General features: G+C 48.3%; 9 protein-coding genes across 9 annotated transcripts in view; 4 read left to right on the forward strand and 5 right to left on the reverse strand.

Moving 5' to 3' along the window:
- UA08_09001 (hypothetical protein) overlaps positions 1–257 on the reverse strand; it is a gene marked incomplete at both ends in the record, with an annotated part of 502 nt that extends 245 nt beyond the window's left edge. The window contains 2 exons of the mRNA XM_020264059.1: positions 3–142; positions 197–257. Coding sequence (XP_020115805.1) covers positions 3–142; positions 197–257 — 201 coding nt within the window. The remainder of the gene's footprint in view (positions 1–2; positions 143–196) is intronic.
- A 952-nt stretch (positions 258–1,209) lies between these two features.
- On the forward strand, positions 1,210–2,390 carry UA08_09002 (hypothetical protein; the record flags this gene model as incomplete). Its single annotated transcript, XM_020264060.1, has 5 exons — positions 1,210–1,483; positions 1,554–1,682; positions 1,765–1,862; positions 1,934–2,062; positions 2,130–2,390. The coding sequence occupies 5 exons, from the start codon at positions 1,210–1,212 to the stop codon at positions 2,388–2,390; spliced, it is 891 nt and encodes a 296-aa protein (XP_020115806.1).
- A 1,033-nt stretch (positions 2,391–3,423) lies between these two features.
- Positions 3,424–4,302, reverse strand: UA08_09003 (hypothetical protein; the record flags this gene model as incomplete). Its single annotated transcript, XM_020264061.1, has 3 exons — positions 3,424–3,553; positions 3,618–3,883; positions 3,916–4,302. The coding sequence occupies 3 exons, from the start codon at positions 4,300–4,302 to the stop codon at positions 3,424–3,426; spliced, it is 783 nt and encodes a 260-aa protein (XP_020115811.1).
- An 851-nt stretch (positions 4,303–5,153) lies between these two features.
- Positions 5,154–5,942, forward strand: UA08_09004 (hypothetical protein; the record flags this gene model as incomplete). Its single annotated transcript, XM_020264062.1, has 2 exons — positions 5,154–5,340; positions 5,425–5,942. 2 exons carry the CDS (start codon positions 5,154–5,156, stop codon positions 5,940–5,942), a joined length of 705 nt encoding a protein of 234 aa, XP_020115807.1.
- A 322-nt stretch (positions 5,943–6,264) lies between these two features.
- Positions 6,265–7,793, reverse strand: UA08_09005 (hypothetical protein; the record flags this gene model as incomplete). The annotated part of the gene is made up of 3 exons (XM_020264063.1): positions 6,265–6,287; positions 6,339–7,209; positions 7,302–7,793. The coding sequence occupies 3 exons, from the start codon at positions 7,791–7,793 to the stop codon at positions 6,265–6,267; spliced, it is 1,386 nt and encodes a 461-aa protein (XP_020115808.1).
- Positions 7,794–8,658: 865 nt separating this feature from the next.
- UA08_09006 (hypothetical protein) lies at positions 8,659–10,759 on the forward strand (the record flags this gene model as incomplete). Its single annotated transcript, XM_020264065.1, has 2 exons — positions 8,659–9,252; positions 9,311–10,759. The coding sequence occupies 2 exons, from the start codon at positions 8,659–8,661 to the stop codon at positions 10,757–10,759; spliced, it is 2,043 nt and encodes a 680-aa protein (XP_020115809.1).
- A 477-nt stretch (positions 10,760–11,236) lies between these two features.
- UA08_09007 (hypothetical protein) lies at positions 11,237–12,769 on the reverse strand (the record flags this gene model as incomplete). The annotated part of the gene is made up of 1 exon (XM_020264066.1): positions 11,237–12,769. One exon carries the CDS (start codon positions 12,767–12,769, stop codon positions 11,237–11,239), a length of 1,533 nt encoding a protein of 510 aa, XP_020115802.1.
- A 415-nt stretch (positions 12,770–13,184) lies between these two features.
- Positions 13,185–15,006, forward strand: UA08_09008 (hypothetical protein; the record flags this gene model as incomplete). The annotated part of the gene is made up of 10 exons (XM_020264067.1): positions 13,185–13,236; positions 13,294–13,529; positions 13,580–13,649; positions 13,695–13,824; positions 13,897–13,982; positions 14,036–14,200; positions 14,253–14,273; positions 14,332–14,470; positions 14,543–14,642; positions 14,695–15,006. The coding sequence occupies 10 exons, from the start codon at positions 13,185–13,187 to the stop codon at positions 15,004–15,006; spliced, it is 1,311 nt and encodes a 436-aa protein (XP_020115803.1).
- A 90-nt stretch (positions 15,007–15,096) lies between these two features.
- UA08_09009 (hypothetical protein) lies at positions 15,097–16,238 on the reverse strand (the record flags this gene model as incomplete). Its single annotated transcript, XM_020264068.1, has 2 exons — positions 15,097–15,981; positions 16,053–16,238. 2 exons carry the CDS (start codon positions 16,236–16,238, stop codon positions 15,097–15,099), a joined length of 1,071 nt encoding a protein of 356 aa, XP_020115877.1.
- Between the last annotated feature and the right edge of the window lie 51 nt (positions 16,239–16,289).

Genomic DNA, 16,289 nt, shown 5'->3' on the forward strand with positions numbered 1-16,289 from the left:
ACGTTCTTAGCACCCAAGAATGGGTCGGCCTCAGTATCACGGTTCCAGACGTTCTTAGCACCCAAGAATGGGTCGGCCTCAGTATCACGGTTCCAGACGTTCTTAGCACCCAAGAATGGATCGACCTCACGGGTGTTCATCTCTATATGACTCGGTTAGATGTATATTCTCTCTGGTAATTATTGTGTTAACGAACCTGGCGTGGGTAAAGCAAGGCCAAGGCCCAGCAGGGCAGACAGAACGAATGTTGTCTTCATGTTGTGTAATTCTTCTCCGGTGTAAGGAATTTCTTGGAACAGAAAAAGAGAGGGGAAGATGACTGAATAACTTGGAAACGAGAAGACGAATGTCAGGTCTAGATATCCCTATTTATACACTACTGGGAAGAGATTCTTCATGCTTCTAAAATCATTGAAGATAAGACAGGATGCAATGATACAGCTCAGATCACATATGTCTAACAAATATCCCATTAAAATCTTACGTTGGATTTTCAGCAGAATCCTTTTAATGTATTGCGATTGCAATGTATATACATAAGTGGCGTCAGAGAATGTACAAATTGCCATGAGGAGGATTCACACACAAATGGGGTAACAGCACTGAACAGTAAAAGCACTCCTAAACACTAGCAAAAAGATAAGACCTGAAACGGTATATTAGTACATCGTAGAATGTTTGTTATGGGGAATTATTCAGGCGGCTGGCTCCATTTGACTAAAAGATAGCGCTTAGTACTTACGAACGTCGAACCTTAAAGCTTACAGTAGTTAACTCTATATGATGTGCTTGAATTCTCTGGGCATGAATCTTCTTGGCATTTACATAGCTTAAAGTACTTATTGAAGTGTGATATGCAAGTACTGTGTCTATATCTGGATGCCCAGCAAGCAACATGGTGTATATAGTACGGAACCTACCTACCTAGGCAGGTATCTGGTGGATATTAGTATATGCATGTAAGATCATGACAGTAGCAGTACTACGTAAGCATTAGTTTAATCTATCGCATTCTTATGCTCCTACCTAACCCAGTTAAGTGTATACTACAATAAACCCCTCGGTAACATGCACTAACAGCGGTGTATCTAGATTCTAGATAACCTAGGTAAACTAATACGTATCTCTTATTTTATTTTTCCTTTCGTCAGACTATATCCCTCTAATACTTGGGTTCCTCCAAGGCATCTTAGCAATTAAGCAGTCACTATGCCTGCCGATCTGCAACAGCAGTATAGCTTGCTTACTCAAGAAGGAGAAGCACAAGACGAGCACAACAGCATCGAGAACCCAAGAAGTAGCTCTACATATGAAATTCCCTTGGGGCCATTTCTTCAGAAACACCCAGCCTGGACGAGGCTTACAAAGTTGGCCCTTATCCAGGTCGGCATTTTGGTAGTCTATACAGTTCTTTTGTGCGCTATTGGGATTTTTATATTCCCAGAAATCTTTCACCAGTCACGCAACCCGTACGATTTGAAGTGTGAGAGAGACTTCCACATTGTACACACGCCACCGACAATTTAACTGACATTCCCTATTTACCTGAACAGATAATGCACTGAATGATGCATACCGCTACCAGGTTCGAGAGGTGGATTACAATTTCAACACCACGAACCCCTTCAATGGCGCGCCTATCGCAGACATTGAGGAGGAGTGGACATATCTGATGAATGGAGGTAAGTACCAAAAACAGGAATCCATTCCAAGCACCCTCATAGTAATATTATGTAGAGACAGACTAATGCGAGCCCACGTTAGCACACACTTTACGGGTACCGGAGGCCGACATGAAAAAAATGAACATGACATCTATTCAGGTGAATGATGGTTCCGGGGATTACCTTGCTGTGCCTATTGTAGGTATACATGAATATGCAAATTTTCTACCTCCAGATTGACTTTCTCGGTGACTGACATTTAGTAATAGGGCTATCACATGCTTCACTGCTTATACAACATCTATCGCTATGCGCACCCTGAGTTCTACGGCGAAGACGAGGGTGGGCCGGCGTGGATAATGAAGCACACAGATCATTGTGTCGACAATCTGCGACAGGTAAGTTTCATTATCAACTACGTAGATGCAGAGGTACTCATAACTAAATGATGATGGGGTTATCAAGTTCGTTCAATGCCACGTTGGTACAGGGTTTGAGACCTACAAATGGCTCGATACACGCAAGATCCCTTGGCCTGTGGTGAGCACGGAGGAAGTCTGTGTCGACTGGACGCACTTTGATGGATGGGTCCGCGAGCGAGGCATCCCTGCTAAGGACATGGCAACGTGGCGAGATGGAGCTCTGGTTAGCCATCCGAAGTACGGTCCGGTCTATGGGGAGGATTACTATAATCGCACACTGCCAGGGCCAGATCATCCACATTGAGGCCGGTCTCAGCGAGAAGGTTCACGACGATTACTGTATCATATTATAATCTTAGATAAAAAGGATCAAGGCGTATGGTCACGGATTAGAATAGCAAAGACTAGTTAAAAATACTCGTACCATCCGAGACCTGACACGAGGCGTAAAAGGGCCCAAACCCTAACACCAAATCCGGTATGTATTTAGTACAGGCCCAGCCCTAATAATTGGCCGCGGACAGCTGTTGGATTGATCGGGTCTCGTTCATCAATCTCGGGTGGGAGATTCTGGGTGTTCAATAGATTCCTTAGCAGATTGTATGAGGATTATTCCTGTGAATGGATTGTCGTGATCTTGACTGCTTAGACGGGAGTGCATGTTCTGCTTGTAATCCTGCTCATTACAGTAATAGTTGGATGTCACGTTTAATTGATATACAATGCCATTCTGTCGCAAACTATGGAAATTTGCGCCATGTCTATACTGAAATACAGTACTCGTTTGATATAGATGAAAGACAATTTTTACTAGGCTTCTAACAAGCAGAGTATCAGTTGGATAGGAAATAGCCGGTAAAAAAAGGCCTGTAGCAGTCCTTCTACTATGTGTGGTTTTCTTGTTAATCCTCTTTGTCTACAACTCTCTTTTCCTAAGTGAACCACTACTGACGATTCTTCCTTTCAAACATTACTTGTGTGGTAGGTAAGGAGGCTGGGCATGGAATTCGACTCTTGCATTACAAGTCTGTCATCGTATGATTTTGAATTGAAGATTCTCGCTCCAAGGTATCTATCTACCTGTACAAAGAGCTCTGGAAACATTGGCATTTTCTCTTGAACGACAAGCAAAGAAACTTTTGGTATCTCAATTACAGCCCCCTTTTCACTTCCCCGGTGTAGTCCTCGCATTTAATATACACTTTCACCCATTCTTCCTCTCAAGTAAGCAATGTATAATGTACAGTGCTGTCTCTCAATCCAGACTGCTGACATCTAGCCATACCAGCCGAAGCACGGAAAGATCAATGCCAGCCAGCTCAAGAGCCGTACGCAGCCTATTCCTGTTTGTCGCCATGGACGCGGAGTTTCTTGCTGTTGTAGTTGTTGTCCTTGGAGATAGACTTGGGCCGACGGCGCTTGTTCTTGTTCTTGGGACTCGGACTAGGTGTCACCGGTGGAGCGTCTCTATTTGCATTGCAACTCATTAGCTCGAAAACCTGAAATAGTTCATGTAAGATCGTCTACTAACCGTGCCTCAAGGCATTTCTCACGAACGTAGAACTCAATTTCGAGCTTTGGTGCTTCACGATGAGTCTGATTATGAACATACTGGCGTTGACGTTGATAATAAGAATGAACCATGTCCTCGACCCCGACGCGGAACGAACGAGAATCGTCGACCGTGTTGGCCATCATTGGATTCTCGGGGTCGTAGTAGAAGATCTGGTGCTTTGCAGGAGTCTCGAAGGTACCTCGCTTTTTCAAAATCTGAGTCAATTTCGCAAATGTCAGGGACTGAATCTCGAACGTGTCGTTTACTGGTTTACGAGGGGAGAGCAACCAGATCGACACGCTGGTGTGCGACTGTCAATGTTGCCTTCTTGCGTAACGTAAAATTTTGTGCTTGACGGTAAGAAGCGAGCTTGATAATAAAGGTTGCTGCTGTTGTTGATGTCGGCTTGGGGCTTCTGGGCAGCTGGTGGCTCATTGGCAGATGAGCCATTTTCTTCCTGGACGAGCTTTGCGACATCCTGTGCTGCCTTGAATTTGCACACGTCCTTCACACTTTGCACAGCAATGTAGACCATGTAAATCAGAAAATGGTACTCATTTTCAGTGAAATCAAGCCTGTCCAGGTGCTTGTTTGGATACTCAGACTTTCCAGACCATTCGTCAACCAATTTGGCGAATGCTACAGAGCCGACCCTTGGCATATCAGCGATGAAATGCCCGTTGATAAAGTCGTGTAACCTGATCCATGCAAGTCTGCATAGTCCAGAATTGTGGCCTGCATTTTCTTGCAAGACTAGCCATGCAGATTTCAGGTCCTGAAAAATATTTCTGGGTGGTATACTGCTACGGCCAGGGCGCTTCGCTGCCTGACTTATACGTGGACTACCAGTACATCATATAGCGACACTATACACTGTAAGACGTGACTAGGCACGCAGTGATTCTCCGTATTTTCAGTCATAAGTAACCATTCTAGAGAATAGTGTTCCATACGAGGTATACCTGTGAGGATGCCCGGATGGGTGGTGGTATTCAGCCCTAGCCCTAACACGAATTACTGAGATTTTCCAGACATGCAACACATAGACATGAATAACGGACACGTCACTCATATTCCAATACTTTAACTCATGCTTCGTATTTAGAGCCAGCTTCAAAGGCCTGCCCTATGGCCGATGTGAGTATATGTATGTAGCTATAGCTATGTTTACAAGCAATGACATCATAGCTCTGCTCGATAAGACGATAACTTCAGACCACATCGAAAAAAAGCCTCTGCTCCTTCTTAACTACAGACGTGAACATCTCTTCGGACCTGGCATTCACCTTCATTCGTGGGCACGACAGCACGAGGGGAGCATACACAGCCATTGGCTCGCCTTGCATAATTTATCGCTACGTACGTAACTGTCAGCGTCACGTTTCCGTCGTAGAAGAATCTCACACAGACATTGTCTAATTCTTGTACAACTTCATCCTTTCGTCTCGGAAAACACTCATCGGACATTACAACAGAAAGACACAAAAAAAAAAAAAAAAAAAAAAAAAAAAAATGACCGCCGTCACCGAGTTTGTGTTCTTCCGCGTCAAGCCCTCTGTCAAGCCCGAGGAGGGCGAGCAGAACCGCGAGGGCGAGCAGCTTCTCGACCTCTTCCGGGAGACGATTCTGCAGAGCGGCCATCTAGGTTCAGCCTGGGGTCGGACGTTGGAGGATGAGAATGTACTTGTCTGGGTTATCGGTACGTCTACCCCCTTCCCGGCACCATAAAGAGAGGACATGACGGACTGACATCTATGGCAACGCTCAAATACAAATTTGACAGATTGGGCCGATGCATACTGCACTACCTCACTGTCCCGTCTCGAGCCCTTCGTCGACAACAACAAAGACGACCCGGCAACCCTCACCAACATCTTCTCTACTCTCTCCCCCGCCATCTCCGAAACAGACACTCTCACCACCAACCCGGTCACCGAACTCGTCACGCTCGCCGTGCCCAGCGACCTCTCCCCCGAGCAGCACCGCCAATTCAACATCGACCAGACCGCCTTCCAGGCCGCGGGGCTCACCAACCCCTCCACACCCGAGGATTCGAGGGCTCTGACTTGGGCCCGAGGACAGGTTGAGCGTCCGTCGATGTTTGATCATCCCGGTAGCGGGTCCGGCAAGGTTGTTGTTCATCTTCACGCCGTTGGGTGGAGGGGCAAGGAACACCATGCGGCGTTTAGAGAGACGCAGGCGTTTGCGGACACGATTGTGCCGCTGAGAAAGGTGGCCTTGTCGCCGGCTGTCAAGGGGCTGGAGATGAAGCATGTCAAGTTTCAGAAGATTGGGTTTTGATGTGGGATAATAATTTTTGACAAAATTGTTCAGAATGCTATGGAAGAAACTACAAAAGTTCATCGGTATCGTATATCGTACTAATTAATAAAGCAAACTCCGAGTGTTGGAGGCATCTGGTCAATAGGATTATTCTTAAAAAAAAAAAAAAGAAGAAGAATATTGCCGGAGACAAGAGACCACCTCCATTCAAATTACATAGCTAATTGACTTGGTAAATCAAGAGAATAGTCGAAACAAGAGCTTTTATTTGCTGCACCTGACGACAACCCGCTAGAGGATATAAGTAGCAACGAGGAAATTGCAGGAAATTGAAACAAAATTAGATACGATGTTTCTCACTTTCTGCATTTATTCGTTAGTATTAGTCAGAAGAAATTAGACAAGATGACATACCCAATCGCGCATACAGCATATACAATGCCATCTGGTTGCACTCCTGTGTGCCAGTAATAGTGACAAGACGCTCGTTACTGTTTTCCTGAGGCTCGTTGATCTTGATCACACTGCCACTGAGGTGTCTGATTTCATTGATCTTGGTACCACCCTTACCAATGATGGCGCCAACCATGTCGTTGGGGATGTAGATCTGTTGGGTAATGGGCTGGCTGGGCACAACACCTGAAAGAGGTTGAGTTGCTGCACCGTGAGGCTGGGCATGAGGCGCTCCGTAAGGAGCAGGCTGGTGTGGACCCGCGCCCGCATACGGAGCACGAGAGGAGCCGCCATAGTGAAGGGGAGGCTGTGTGACTGGAGCTTGTGCAGCAGGACCATGGGCGTAGGGGGCACCGTAGGATCCGGGGAGAGGTCGGTTGGACTGAGGATAGTGTCTCTTGAACGAGTCTGGGTGGCCGTACTGTCCACCAGCGGGCTGGGGAACATATGGCACAACTTGCATGCCGCCGGGAACGACACCAGCAGGACCGCCGCTTCGTGTAGCATAAGCAGACGCAGCAGGGCCGCCGAATCGCTCCGTCAATTGCTCTACAAGAGTGACGGCAACATAATAAGTTGCAATGTGCACGGCATCAGCAACACCCAGGACAACAAGAGAGCGCTCTGTGGAAAGAGGAAGGCAAGCGTCAGAAGCATTCAAACGAGCACCAGAGGCTTCTTGGATTTCGCGAATGCGGACACCCCCTTTTCCTATGATGGAACCAATAAGGATATGGGGGATAAGGAGACGGAGAGGATATGTCTTTGATTGAGCAGTAGAGGGGGCCTCGAGGGGTTCATTGTTAAGAGTCCGAATAATCAAACCAAAAGCCTTTCATAATGTCAGTATAACCTTCTTTCGACACGCGTGTATACCACGAATAAAAGGTAAGGGGAAGAAAAAAAGTTCTTGATAATACTCACTTTTGCAACAGCATCCTGTTGACCGCTGACAGTTAAGATTCTCTCAACAGCACCTCGGGAATAGTCGCTAACGGTGCACTTGGCACCGGAAAGACGACGGATTTGGGAGACATTTTCCCCACCTTTGCCAATACAAGTAGCAGCTTCCGGGCTCGAGATGACGGCGCGAATATGAATCCAGGAGCTCTCGTCTTGGGTAGATTGCTGCTGGGGTGGCTGCGATGTCGCGCGATCTGCATGCGACGCGGTTGACTGGATGGGCTGCGTGTCGATGGCAGAGCCGGAGTCTTTCCCATTGAGTGCATCCACGACTACAGAATCTCCGTTTGTAGCGGCAGCATCGGCCTTGCCGTCGGTGTCGGAGCGTTCGCTGCGGACCACCTTGTCCAGAGCTGGACGCTTGGCTTCGGGCTGGTCGTTTGGACCGGAGGGTGACGAAGGATCCTCGAGAGGTCGCTTCGTGGATGGCAGAGTCGATGGCGAAGCAGACATCTTTGTTTCTTTTGCGTTCCTATTCACGTCCTGGGTGGGAGAAATCAGGCGACCGGAAGCGTGTGACAGTTCCTTTCCTCTAGTTATGCTTAGAAGTCAAGCGGATGGAAGTAGTGAATATCTGTTTTATTCCTGTTTTTCTTTTAAACAAGTGATCGCTTTTATATACACCAGATGTCCCTAAGGAAAACTTGCTGGTGCTGGTGGTAGAAGTTCGATGTGAAGGGGAGGCGATGCTGGTGGTGGTGGTTTGAAGGATGGTCGGAAAGGGGATATATGTTGGCTGCAAGGTATAAGTGCTGGAGAAGAGGACGGAGGTGAAGGTGTGCAGTGCAGGAGATCGGAGAGGATGAATGGCAATTGAGAGATGAATAGAATAATGGAAACCAGGGCCTGTTCCTCCAGAGCAAACGGGGGCAGAGAGACGATGGACGAGTTTGCGTGGTTGAAGGAAGCAACACGAGGGCGAACTGCGCTAAGCCCGGCGGCGCACGTGATCCACTGCCTGAGGCTGCCAGGCCCCAGCCGTGCCCTATCAGACGTGCTGCTGGCCCCCACCGCCATTTGCGATCATTATTTACACGTCGATTCTCGTGTGTGACTTGCTACAGCCATTCATAATGGCCAATCCAAATCTCATACAACTACCTGCCTTGTCAACTGTTTTATATCGTACGGAGACGAAGTATAGCGTCGCGGGCCAATCACAGGCACGCAATTGGCCGCGGAAGGGGCAAATTTTGTATCCACAGTTTGGGCTGCGGGGATTGGCAATAAATAATTCTTCAAGCAACTACACGACGGCGTTATATGTTGGATTTCGAGGGTGACAACAGGCCCGAGGAAGAATAATACCGAAAACGCAATGGCCAAGAAAGACAAGAAGAAAACCGCGGAGAGAAAAGAGCGCATCGCCGCCAAACAGACCAAAAAGGCCGACAAGAAAGACAAAAAGCACAAGTCCAAAGGCAGAGACGCAGACAGCGATGCCGAGGACGTTGATTTGGATGCTGTCCTGGCAGCCTACGCAGAGGAACAGGCTAAATTCCTTAAGGTGACCGAAGTGTCATCGGGGCCTCCAACACCGCGCACATCGTCGACCATTGTTGCTTCGCCAGCGAATCGCAATGAGCTGCTGGTCTTTGGCGGCGAATATTTCGATGGCACCCTGGCCACATTCTACAATAACCTCTACGCCTATCTGATCGACCGCTCAGAGTGGCGCGAGGTGACTAGTCCCAACAGTCCTCTGCCGCGCAGTGGACATGCCTGGTGCCGCGGTGGAAATGCCGGAGGCGTGTATCTTTTTGGAGGCGAATTCTCGTCTCCTAAGCAAGGCACTTTTTATCACTACAATGACTTTTGGCATCTTGATCCAGCCACTCGAGAATGGTCTCGCATCGAGCCAAAGGGCAAAGGTCCGCCAGCCCGAAGCGGGCATAGAATGACATATTTCAAGGTTTGTTCGAAGCATTTCTTTCACTATCGTCGGTACATTATACTGATTGTAAATACAGAATTATATCATTGTGTTTGGCGGGTTCCAAGACACTTCCCAACAGACGAAATACCTTCAAGACCTATGGATTTACGATTGTTCAAAGTATACATGGTTCAACCCCGCACTTCCTCCAGCATCACAGAAACCAGATGCTCGATCTTCGTTCTCATTCCTGCCTCACGAATCCGGCGCCGTTCTGTACGGCGGATATTCTCGTGTAAAGGCTTCAACTGGGTCTGGAGGAGGAGGAGGAGGAGGGAAGCAAGCCAAGGGCGGCGGTCCGCAGCGAGTTGTCCTCAAACCAATGGTACATCAAGACACATGGTTTTTGCGTATCACGCCCCCTGACGCAGATGCCCCTGCATCTGCAGGCCCATCCGTGCGCTGGGAACGACGAAAGAAACCCGCCAATGCACCAAATCCCCCGCGCGCTGGCGTGACGATGGCTTACCACAAAGGCCGAGGTATCATGTTTGGCGGCGTGCACGACGTGGAGATGAGCGAAGAAGGCATTGATAGCGAATTCTTCGACTCGATGTTTGCATGGAATTTGGAGAGGAATCGGTTTTTCCCTCTAACGCTACGTCGGCCTAAAGCCCAGGGCAAGAAGCAACAGAATCAGGCCATTAAATCGCGGGACCGCAGCAAAGCTGACGAAGAAGAGTTACTGCGGAATCTTGCTGCTCTTGAAGCAAAAAGAGGCATTCGCGCGAATGATGAAGATGACATGGACATTGATACCCCCAAGCGGGAAGAAGAGAAACTGGAGGAGGAACCAGTTAAGCCGGCGATTGTTAGATTTGAAATGCCACACCCTCGCTTCAATGCTCAATTGACCGTTCAGGATGATACACTCTTCGTCTTTGGAGGGACGTTTGAAAGGGGAGACCAGGAATTCATTTTTAATGACATGTATTCCATGGATTTGGTGAAACTAGATGGCGTGAAGGAGATATTCTACAACGAACCTGCCAACTGGAACACACAGCTTGAAGCAAGTGAAGACGAAGAGGATGACGAAGATGACGATGAAGATATGGAAGATGAAGACGAGGCTGGTGAGGCAATGTCGGTGGACACGCCATCAGAAGTACCAACGGAAATCACAGTCCCTTCAGTGACTCGCGATATGCAACAACTAGAAGTCGAAGAGGCAGAACCAGAACCAGAAGCCAAAGATGATCGGCCTCAACCGCGACCCTTTGAGAATCTTCGCGACTTCTTTGCCCGTACTACTACTGAGTGGCAGAATTATTTGATGGAGAAATTGAAGCAACGTGGGAACACAATAGAAAAATCAGTCAAGGAGCTTCGTAAAGAGGCGTTTGATCTCGCGGAAGAGAAATGGTGGGATAGTCGTGAGGAGATTATGGCCCTTGAGGATGAACAAGAAGCTGCCGGTATTGGTGAGGTTGTCAGTATGACCGACAGAGGAGAAGGTGGAGGAGCTGGCCGACGAAGGTAGTCAATATATCTGCATCGATACTACAAAATATAGGTACCAGTGGCTGTCTGGCCTACAGTACGGGTGATTCTATATCGGCTGTATGGTTCCAGTGAGTGATCATACTATATGTGCATTCAAGCCCGATGGTGGTGTAGTTGGCAGTGCACTACTGAAGGCCTCTAGGAGTAGTCTAATCGAAAAGGGGGGGGTTCAAGTAATAAGAGGTAGTTAGGGATACCTTTTAAGATTTCTTAAATCTTGGAGATTTAGGGTCGAAGGGACGCGCCCACTCAATAATACTGTAATCATTGAGAATATCTGGGAATGGACGACAAACATGAATAATAATAATGTGCATATAAAAATGTGTAGGTATAGTGCATTATTAAGTCATTGGTAAGCTGAATATGATCAAGATATTCAAAGTCATGCTTCTAACGCATTCTGCGCTATCTAACTATATATAAGCCCTCTTAATAATTGATGTTCATATTTTCAGCTGTTGCCATCTACCCCCGTCGAAACAACATGCTCAAGCACGTCTGTCACCACTGCAAAGTCTCTCAGCACGTCTGCCCTCCAGTTGGAAACTGCCAGACGACAAGCCGGTTTACCGTCCCAAGATGTACCAGAAACATACATTTTCGACGTAGCATTGATCTTCTTGGCCAACTGCGTATTCAAGGCCTCGTCATTGGCTCGAAAGAGCACGATCGTATAGGTAAGAGCACATAGATCGTCTTCACTCGAGCCAAGCGGCAAAGGGGTATACGCCGGATGATCATAGAGCCAGCCGGCAATCATGCGTGCAAGGCGGATATGTGTCTCGAGGATAGTCTTGAATCCGTTTTTCCCGTACGCCATCAATGAAGCATAGATTGGCAGCGCTCGCAAGCGCCTCGAGTTCTCAATTCCAATGTTCAACGGCGATGGGACCGTCTGGGAGGATTTTCCCCGCGTCCCTGCATTTAGATAAGCCGCATTGGCGTTGCGAAATACATCCTCGGAGATCTCAGTTGACGCATGTCGGGACAGGAAGATACCGCAGTCGTAGGGCACGTTGAGGAATTTGTGGGCGTCGCCTGTGATTGAATCTGCAAGCTCAAGGCCTTCGCACCCCCTCGTGATCGCTGCATACTCATCGTCCGATGCATCCAAAATGCGTCCAAAGATTCCGAACGCCCCATCAACGTGTATCCAGGCATCATACTTGTCGCATAGTCTCCGTAATTCACGCATCTGCGCCATGCCCTCTGTCGCGAAATGGCCTGTGTTGACTTCTGCACATGAAATAACCACAATACTCGCCTTATCCTGCCTGGAAAGCTCCTTCTCTAAAAGCTCCATGTCGATTTCAATGAGGTTTTCCTGAGAAGTATTTATGCTCTTCATATTTGAACGGCCAATTCCTAGGATTCCCGCCGCTTTGCCTACCGAAGAATGGGGCAGAGTAGAGAGAACCTGAATGCCCTTCAATCCAGCCGCTTGCATAACCTCGAAGAGCCCGTCTTCGCCAACGCTATGAATTTGAGCACCCCGTTTCTGCGCAGCCTTTCTCAATACGTATTCCCTGCCACACGCCAGACCCAAAATATTGCTTGCTGTGGCACCCGTCGTAAACGTTCCATTGTGCCAATTCCGGCGGTTAAGCTTGAGCAAATCTGCCACAAGACCCAATGCTTTGAAATCGACATCCGTGGCTATGGAATGTTCTTCGATGTGTACTTGCACGTTCTGATCATACGCTGAAACCACATTGTCGGCCAAAAGAGCAGCCGGGGTCACCCCGCCGACGACAAAGCCGTAGTAGTTCGGACTCAGGTTGCTGGAGTTGAATGCCGGTATGATATCATGGACAATATGGTCTTTGGTCCGCTCCAAGCCCTGGCCTCTATCTGGAAGATGGTCGAGAAGAGTCATGCGCGCCTTCGCCAGTGCATCTGCGGAGGGCAAGACGCCAGTATTCGGGGGCTGCTGTACGAGGTCCCACAAGCTCTGGCTGAAGGCGTTCAGCTCTCGTCGGTGCATCTCGTTATTGTTTACCAGCATCGGATTGATAGGCTGCGGGAGATCAGAGCTGAGAGGTTGTGAGCATTGGAAGCAACGTTGGAATGTTGGAAAGGCGACGAGCGACGGATCCACTGATATATATATGTACATGTATGCACTTACGGCTTGGGCAAGCCGTGCCCCAAAGGAGAAAAGGTCTCCTGCTTCTCTTGAGGGCGGTCCATGAGAAAAGCTACCAATAGCCTGATGGATAAAATCTCCAATTCTGCTGGGATCCTCCGCGGGGAAGTTCTGGTGTTGTTGGCAAGTTGCAGTTGGAGATACCCCACAGCAGCCACTAGCTGTCGCCAAGTCCCAGGCTGGCGCTCTCCTTCTCCAAAAATCTCCAAGGAAGTGTTCGCCAGTTACATGCTCGACAGCATTAGCAGTTCCAATGGGTCCTGCCGCAGCGAAGCTTATTGACAGGCGCCTCCATAATGTCCCTGGTGCGTGCCTCTTTTCCCTGTCTGCCTGAATTCCCAATACTGACTGCCCTCCTCCAGGGAAACTCCGAGTAGCAGAGCTCTTCTTTGACGTCCCCATCAACTACAGCAAGCCGACAGAAGGGACTATTCGGCTTTTTGCTCGGAGCGTTCGGCGGTCCTCAGCTTTTCCCGACACGGATGCCACTGAGAAGCCTCTTCCATGGCTGGTGTTTTTACAGGGCGGTCCGGGTTTTGCATGCCGCCCGCCACAAGAGACGGCATTCGTCCCATATGTCCTTGACAAGGGTTACCAGGTGCGCTAGACATTGCACGTTCCACTAGTCCAGGCTGACAAGCATGTTAGGTTCTTCTCCTTGACCAACGTGGGACTGGTCTGAGCTCGACGATTACGGCTCAGACTCTTGCCCTCCAAGGTAACGCAATTAAGCAAGCTGAATACTTAAAACACTTTCGTGCAGACAATATTGTGCGCGACTGCGAGGCCATTCGCAAATCATTGACTTTGGACTACCCTGAAGAGTATCAGAAATGGAGCGTCTTGGGGCAGAGCTTTGGAGGTTACTGTGCAACCACCTATCTCTCGAAGTTGTGAGTGCTGGTTTCCTGCAAGTACGCACTCCTCCATTACTGTGATGTATCTGACTCAAGCCGTTGTGGCAGTCCTGAGGGGCTAAGAGAGGTTTTCCTCACTGGGGGACTGCCTCCACTGGTAAAAGGCCCTGGTCCAGTGTATCAGAAAACATACCGTGAGCATGAATATTATATAACACCTCAAGGCAAAAAGCTAATCACTGAGCAGAAAATGTCATCAAGCGGAATGAAGCCTACTACGAGAAATTTCCAGAGGATGCAGAACGTATTAAGAAGATATACCAGTATCTTCAGCAAAACAAGCCTCGCTTGTCATCCGGTGTGCTTACGCCAGAACGCTTTCAGCAGCTTGGTATTAGTTTCGGCGCATCTGGTGCGTCTCTCGTCTATTCCACAGAGTGTTTACAACTACTAATGAGTAACAGGTGGCTTGGACAGCATTCATGGTATCATCATCATCATCATCCTATTAAACGGAATTCTAAGCTGATCTGTTATGAGTAGATATTGTTCTGCGGATCACAAACGATCTCGAGTTGTTTGGATTCCTGACCCGTCCGACACTTTCCCTAGTCGAGAGCTATGGAGAATGCGATCTTGTGGTGATATACGCTCTTCTTCATGAAGCTATCTATTGCCAAGGGTACATTTACCACGCCTCATTTTGCGAAACGAATCGCGTGCTGATATTTTTTATTCTTTCTTCTACTTATAGGCAAGCCTCTCGCTGGTCTGCCGATAGACTCCGTGCTGCCAATCCCCAATTCCGAATCGATAGCAGTGCTGAAACAGAAATCTATTTCACCGGTGAAATGGTAAGTTTCTCCCAGGACCCAGATGATTGAATTATCGCTTATATCATTGAAGATCTATAAAGACATGTTTGAATCCTATGACGAGCTGAAAGAGATGAAAGAGGTGGCGGACATTCTTGCATCGTCAGAGGATTGGCCGGACTTGTATGACGAAGCTCAACTGGCAAAGAACGAGATCCCCGTATACGCTGCTACCTATGTGGATGACATGTATGTCAACTTCGACTTGGCCACTGCTACGGCGAGGAAAATAAAAGGGGTCAAGCAGTTTATTACCAATACCATGTACCATGGTGCATTGCGTGAGAGGACGGACGAAGTTATACGCCAGCTTTTCTTTTTGAAGGAAGATTCACTTGACTAATTATACACATTGATTTCTTGGTTGATAGATTAAATGATAGCTTGGAAGCCATAGTTATTAATCATGTTAAAGTTGATTTGGAGAATCTGTTTAATCATCAAATGATCGTCCAAAATCTATCAAGCGAATCCTTCGTGCATCGCGTGGATGAAGCTGCGCTACTTTAGCCCGGACCAGAAACCTTGACGCCGCATTTTCTCGTGGCAAATCAATGTAAGACGTCCCAGCTTCGAGTAAAGAGTCTACCAGAGCATGCATTGCTGCAGCTGCAGCCTCTCGTTTATTCGTAATTGCTTGCTCATGTTCCTCGCCTCCTTGCCGCCGTCGAAAGAGATTGTCTATACGCTGCTGTCTAGGATCGTCGTCATCATCTCCATGCCGTGTTGTAGTCCCCTTTGGCTTCTTGGGTTTCCCGTGAGATGTATATCCGGCTTCCAATGTGGAATCGGGGATATCCATGGCATCCCCCACAATCGGGCCACCTAAATTCTCTGCTGCTAGTTGCGGTGCTAGATGATCATCGATGAATTTATCAAGAGCGTCTTTCAGGTTCGTGCTCGAATTTTTTAATGCGCGAGCCCTCTTGCGCTTCGAATCGACAAGGTCACTAGCTAGTTCGGATGGATCCTTGGCTGATTTCTCCAGCTGTTCGTGGCGAATGCGTTGAATGCGAGTCTCAAGGCCATCGTGGATGCGTTTCGCATCTTCGAAATCCTCTCGTTCGGCCTTGAGTTGCTGACGGTCCCGTGGCAAAGTTTGCCGCAGACTCGAGATTGAAGCTTTGCTATCCGAAATCACACGCGACGTTTCCCTCAAGGCAATCAGGCATGGCAATGGAGAGTCTGGTGCTGGTAGATCGGGTTCGGATTGCAGCAAAGTGTCGTAAGCCTTCTTCACTCGCCGTACTTGCGCCAATCGAGCAGCTGGCTCCGTGCCTCGACTAGTAATCTTCAAACCCTGCCTAGAGGCGCGTAGCTGCAAAGGTTGAAAATGAATAAGCATTCTACAACGGTCAAAGTCTTCTGGGACCCTGTCTAAATACCTACCTGTCGCAATGCGTCTTCCTGACGCTGGACATGATCCTGGAGAGAACGAATTGTGTCGTCGAGCTTCCGGTTGTATGATTGAATTGCGTCAACGTTTAGAGGATCCTCCTCATACTGTCTTTCAACGGTGCGTCCTCTGTGAGCGAAGGCACGGATCTTCCCCAGTCTCTCTTGATCAATGCTCATTGCTGTGACTTTGTGTTGTAACCCTGCTTCTGAGTCAAGAGCTATGCTGAC

This window comes from Talaromyces atroroseus, assembly GCF_001907595.1.
Source record: "Talaromyces atroroseus strain IBT 11181 chromosome Unknown scaffold_17, whole genome shotgun sequence".
Classification (NCBI taxonomy): Eukaryota; Fungi; Ascomycota; class Eurotiomycetes; order Eurotiales; family Trichocomaceae; genus Talaromyces; species Talaromyces atroroseus.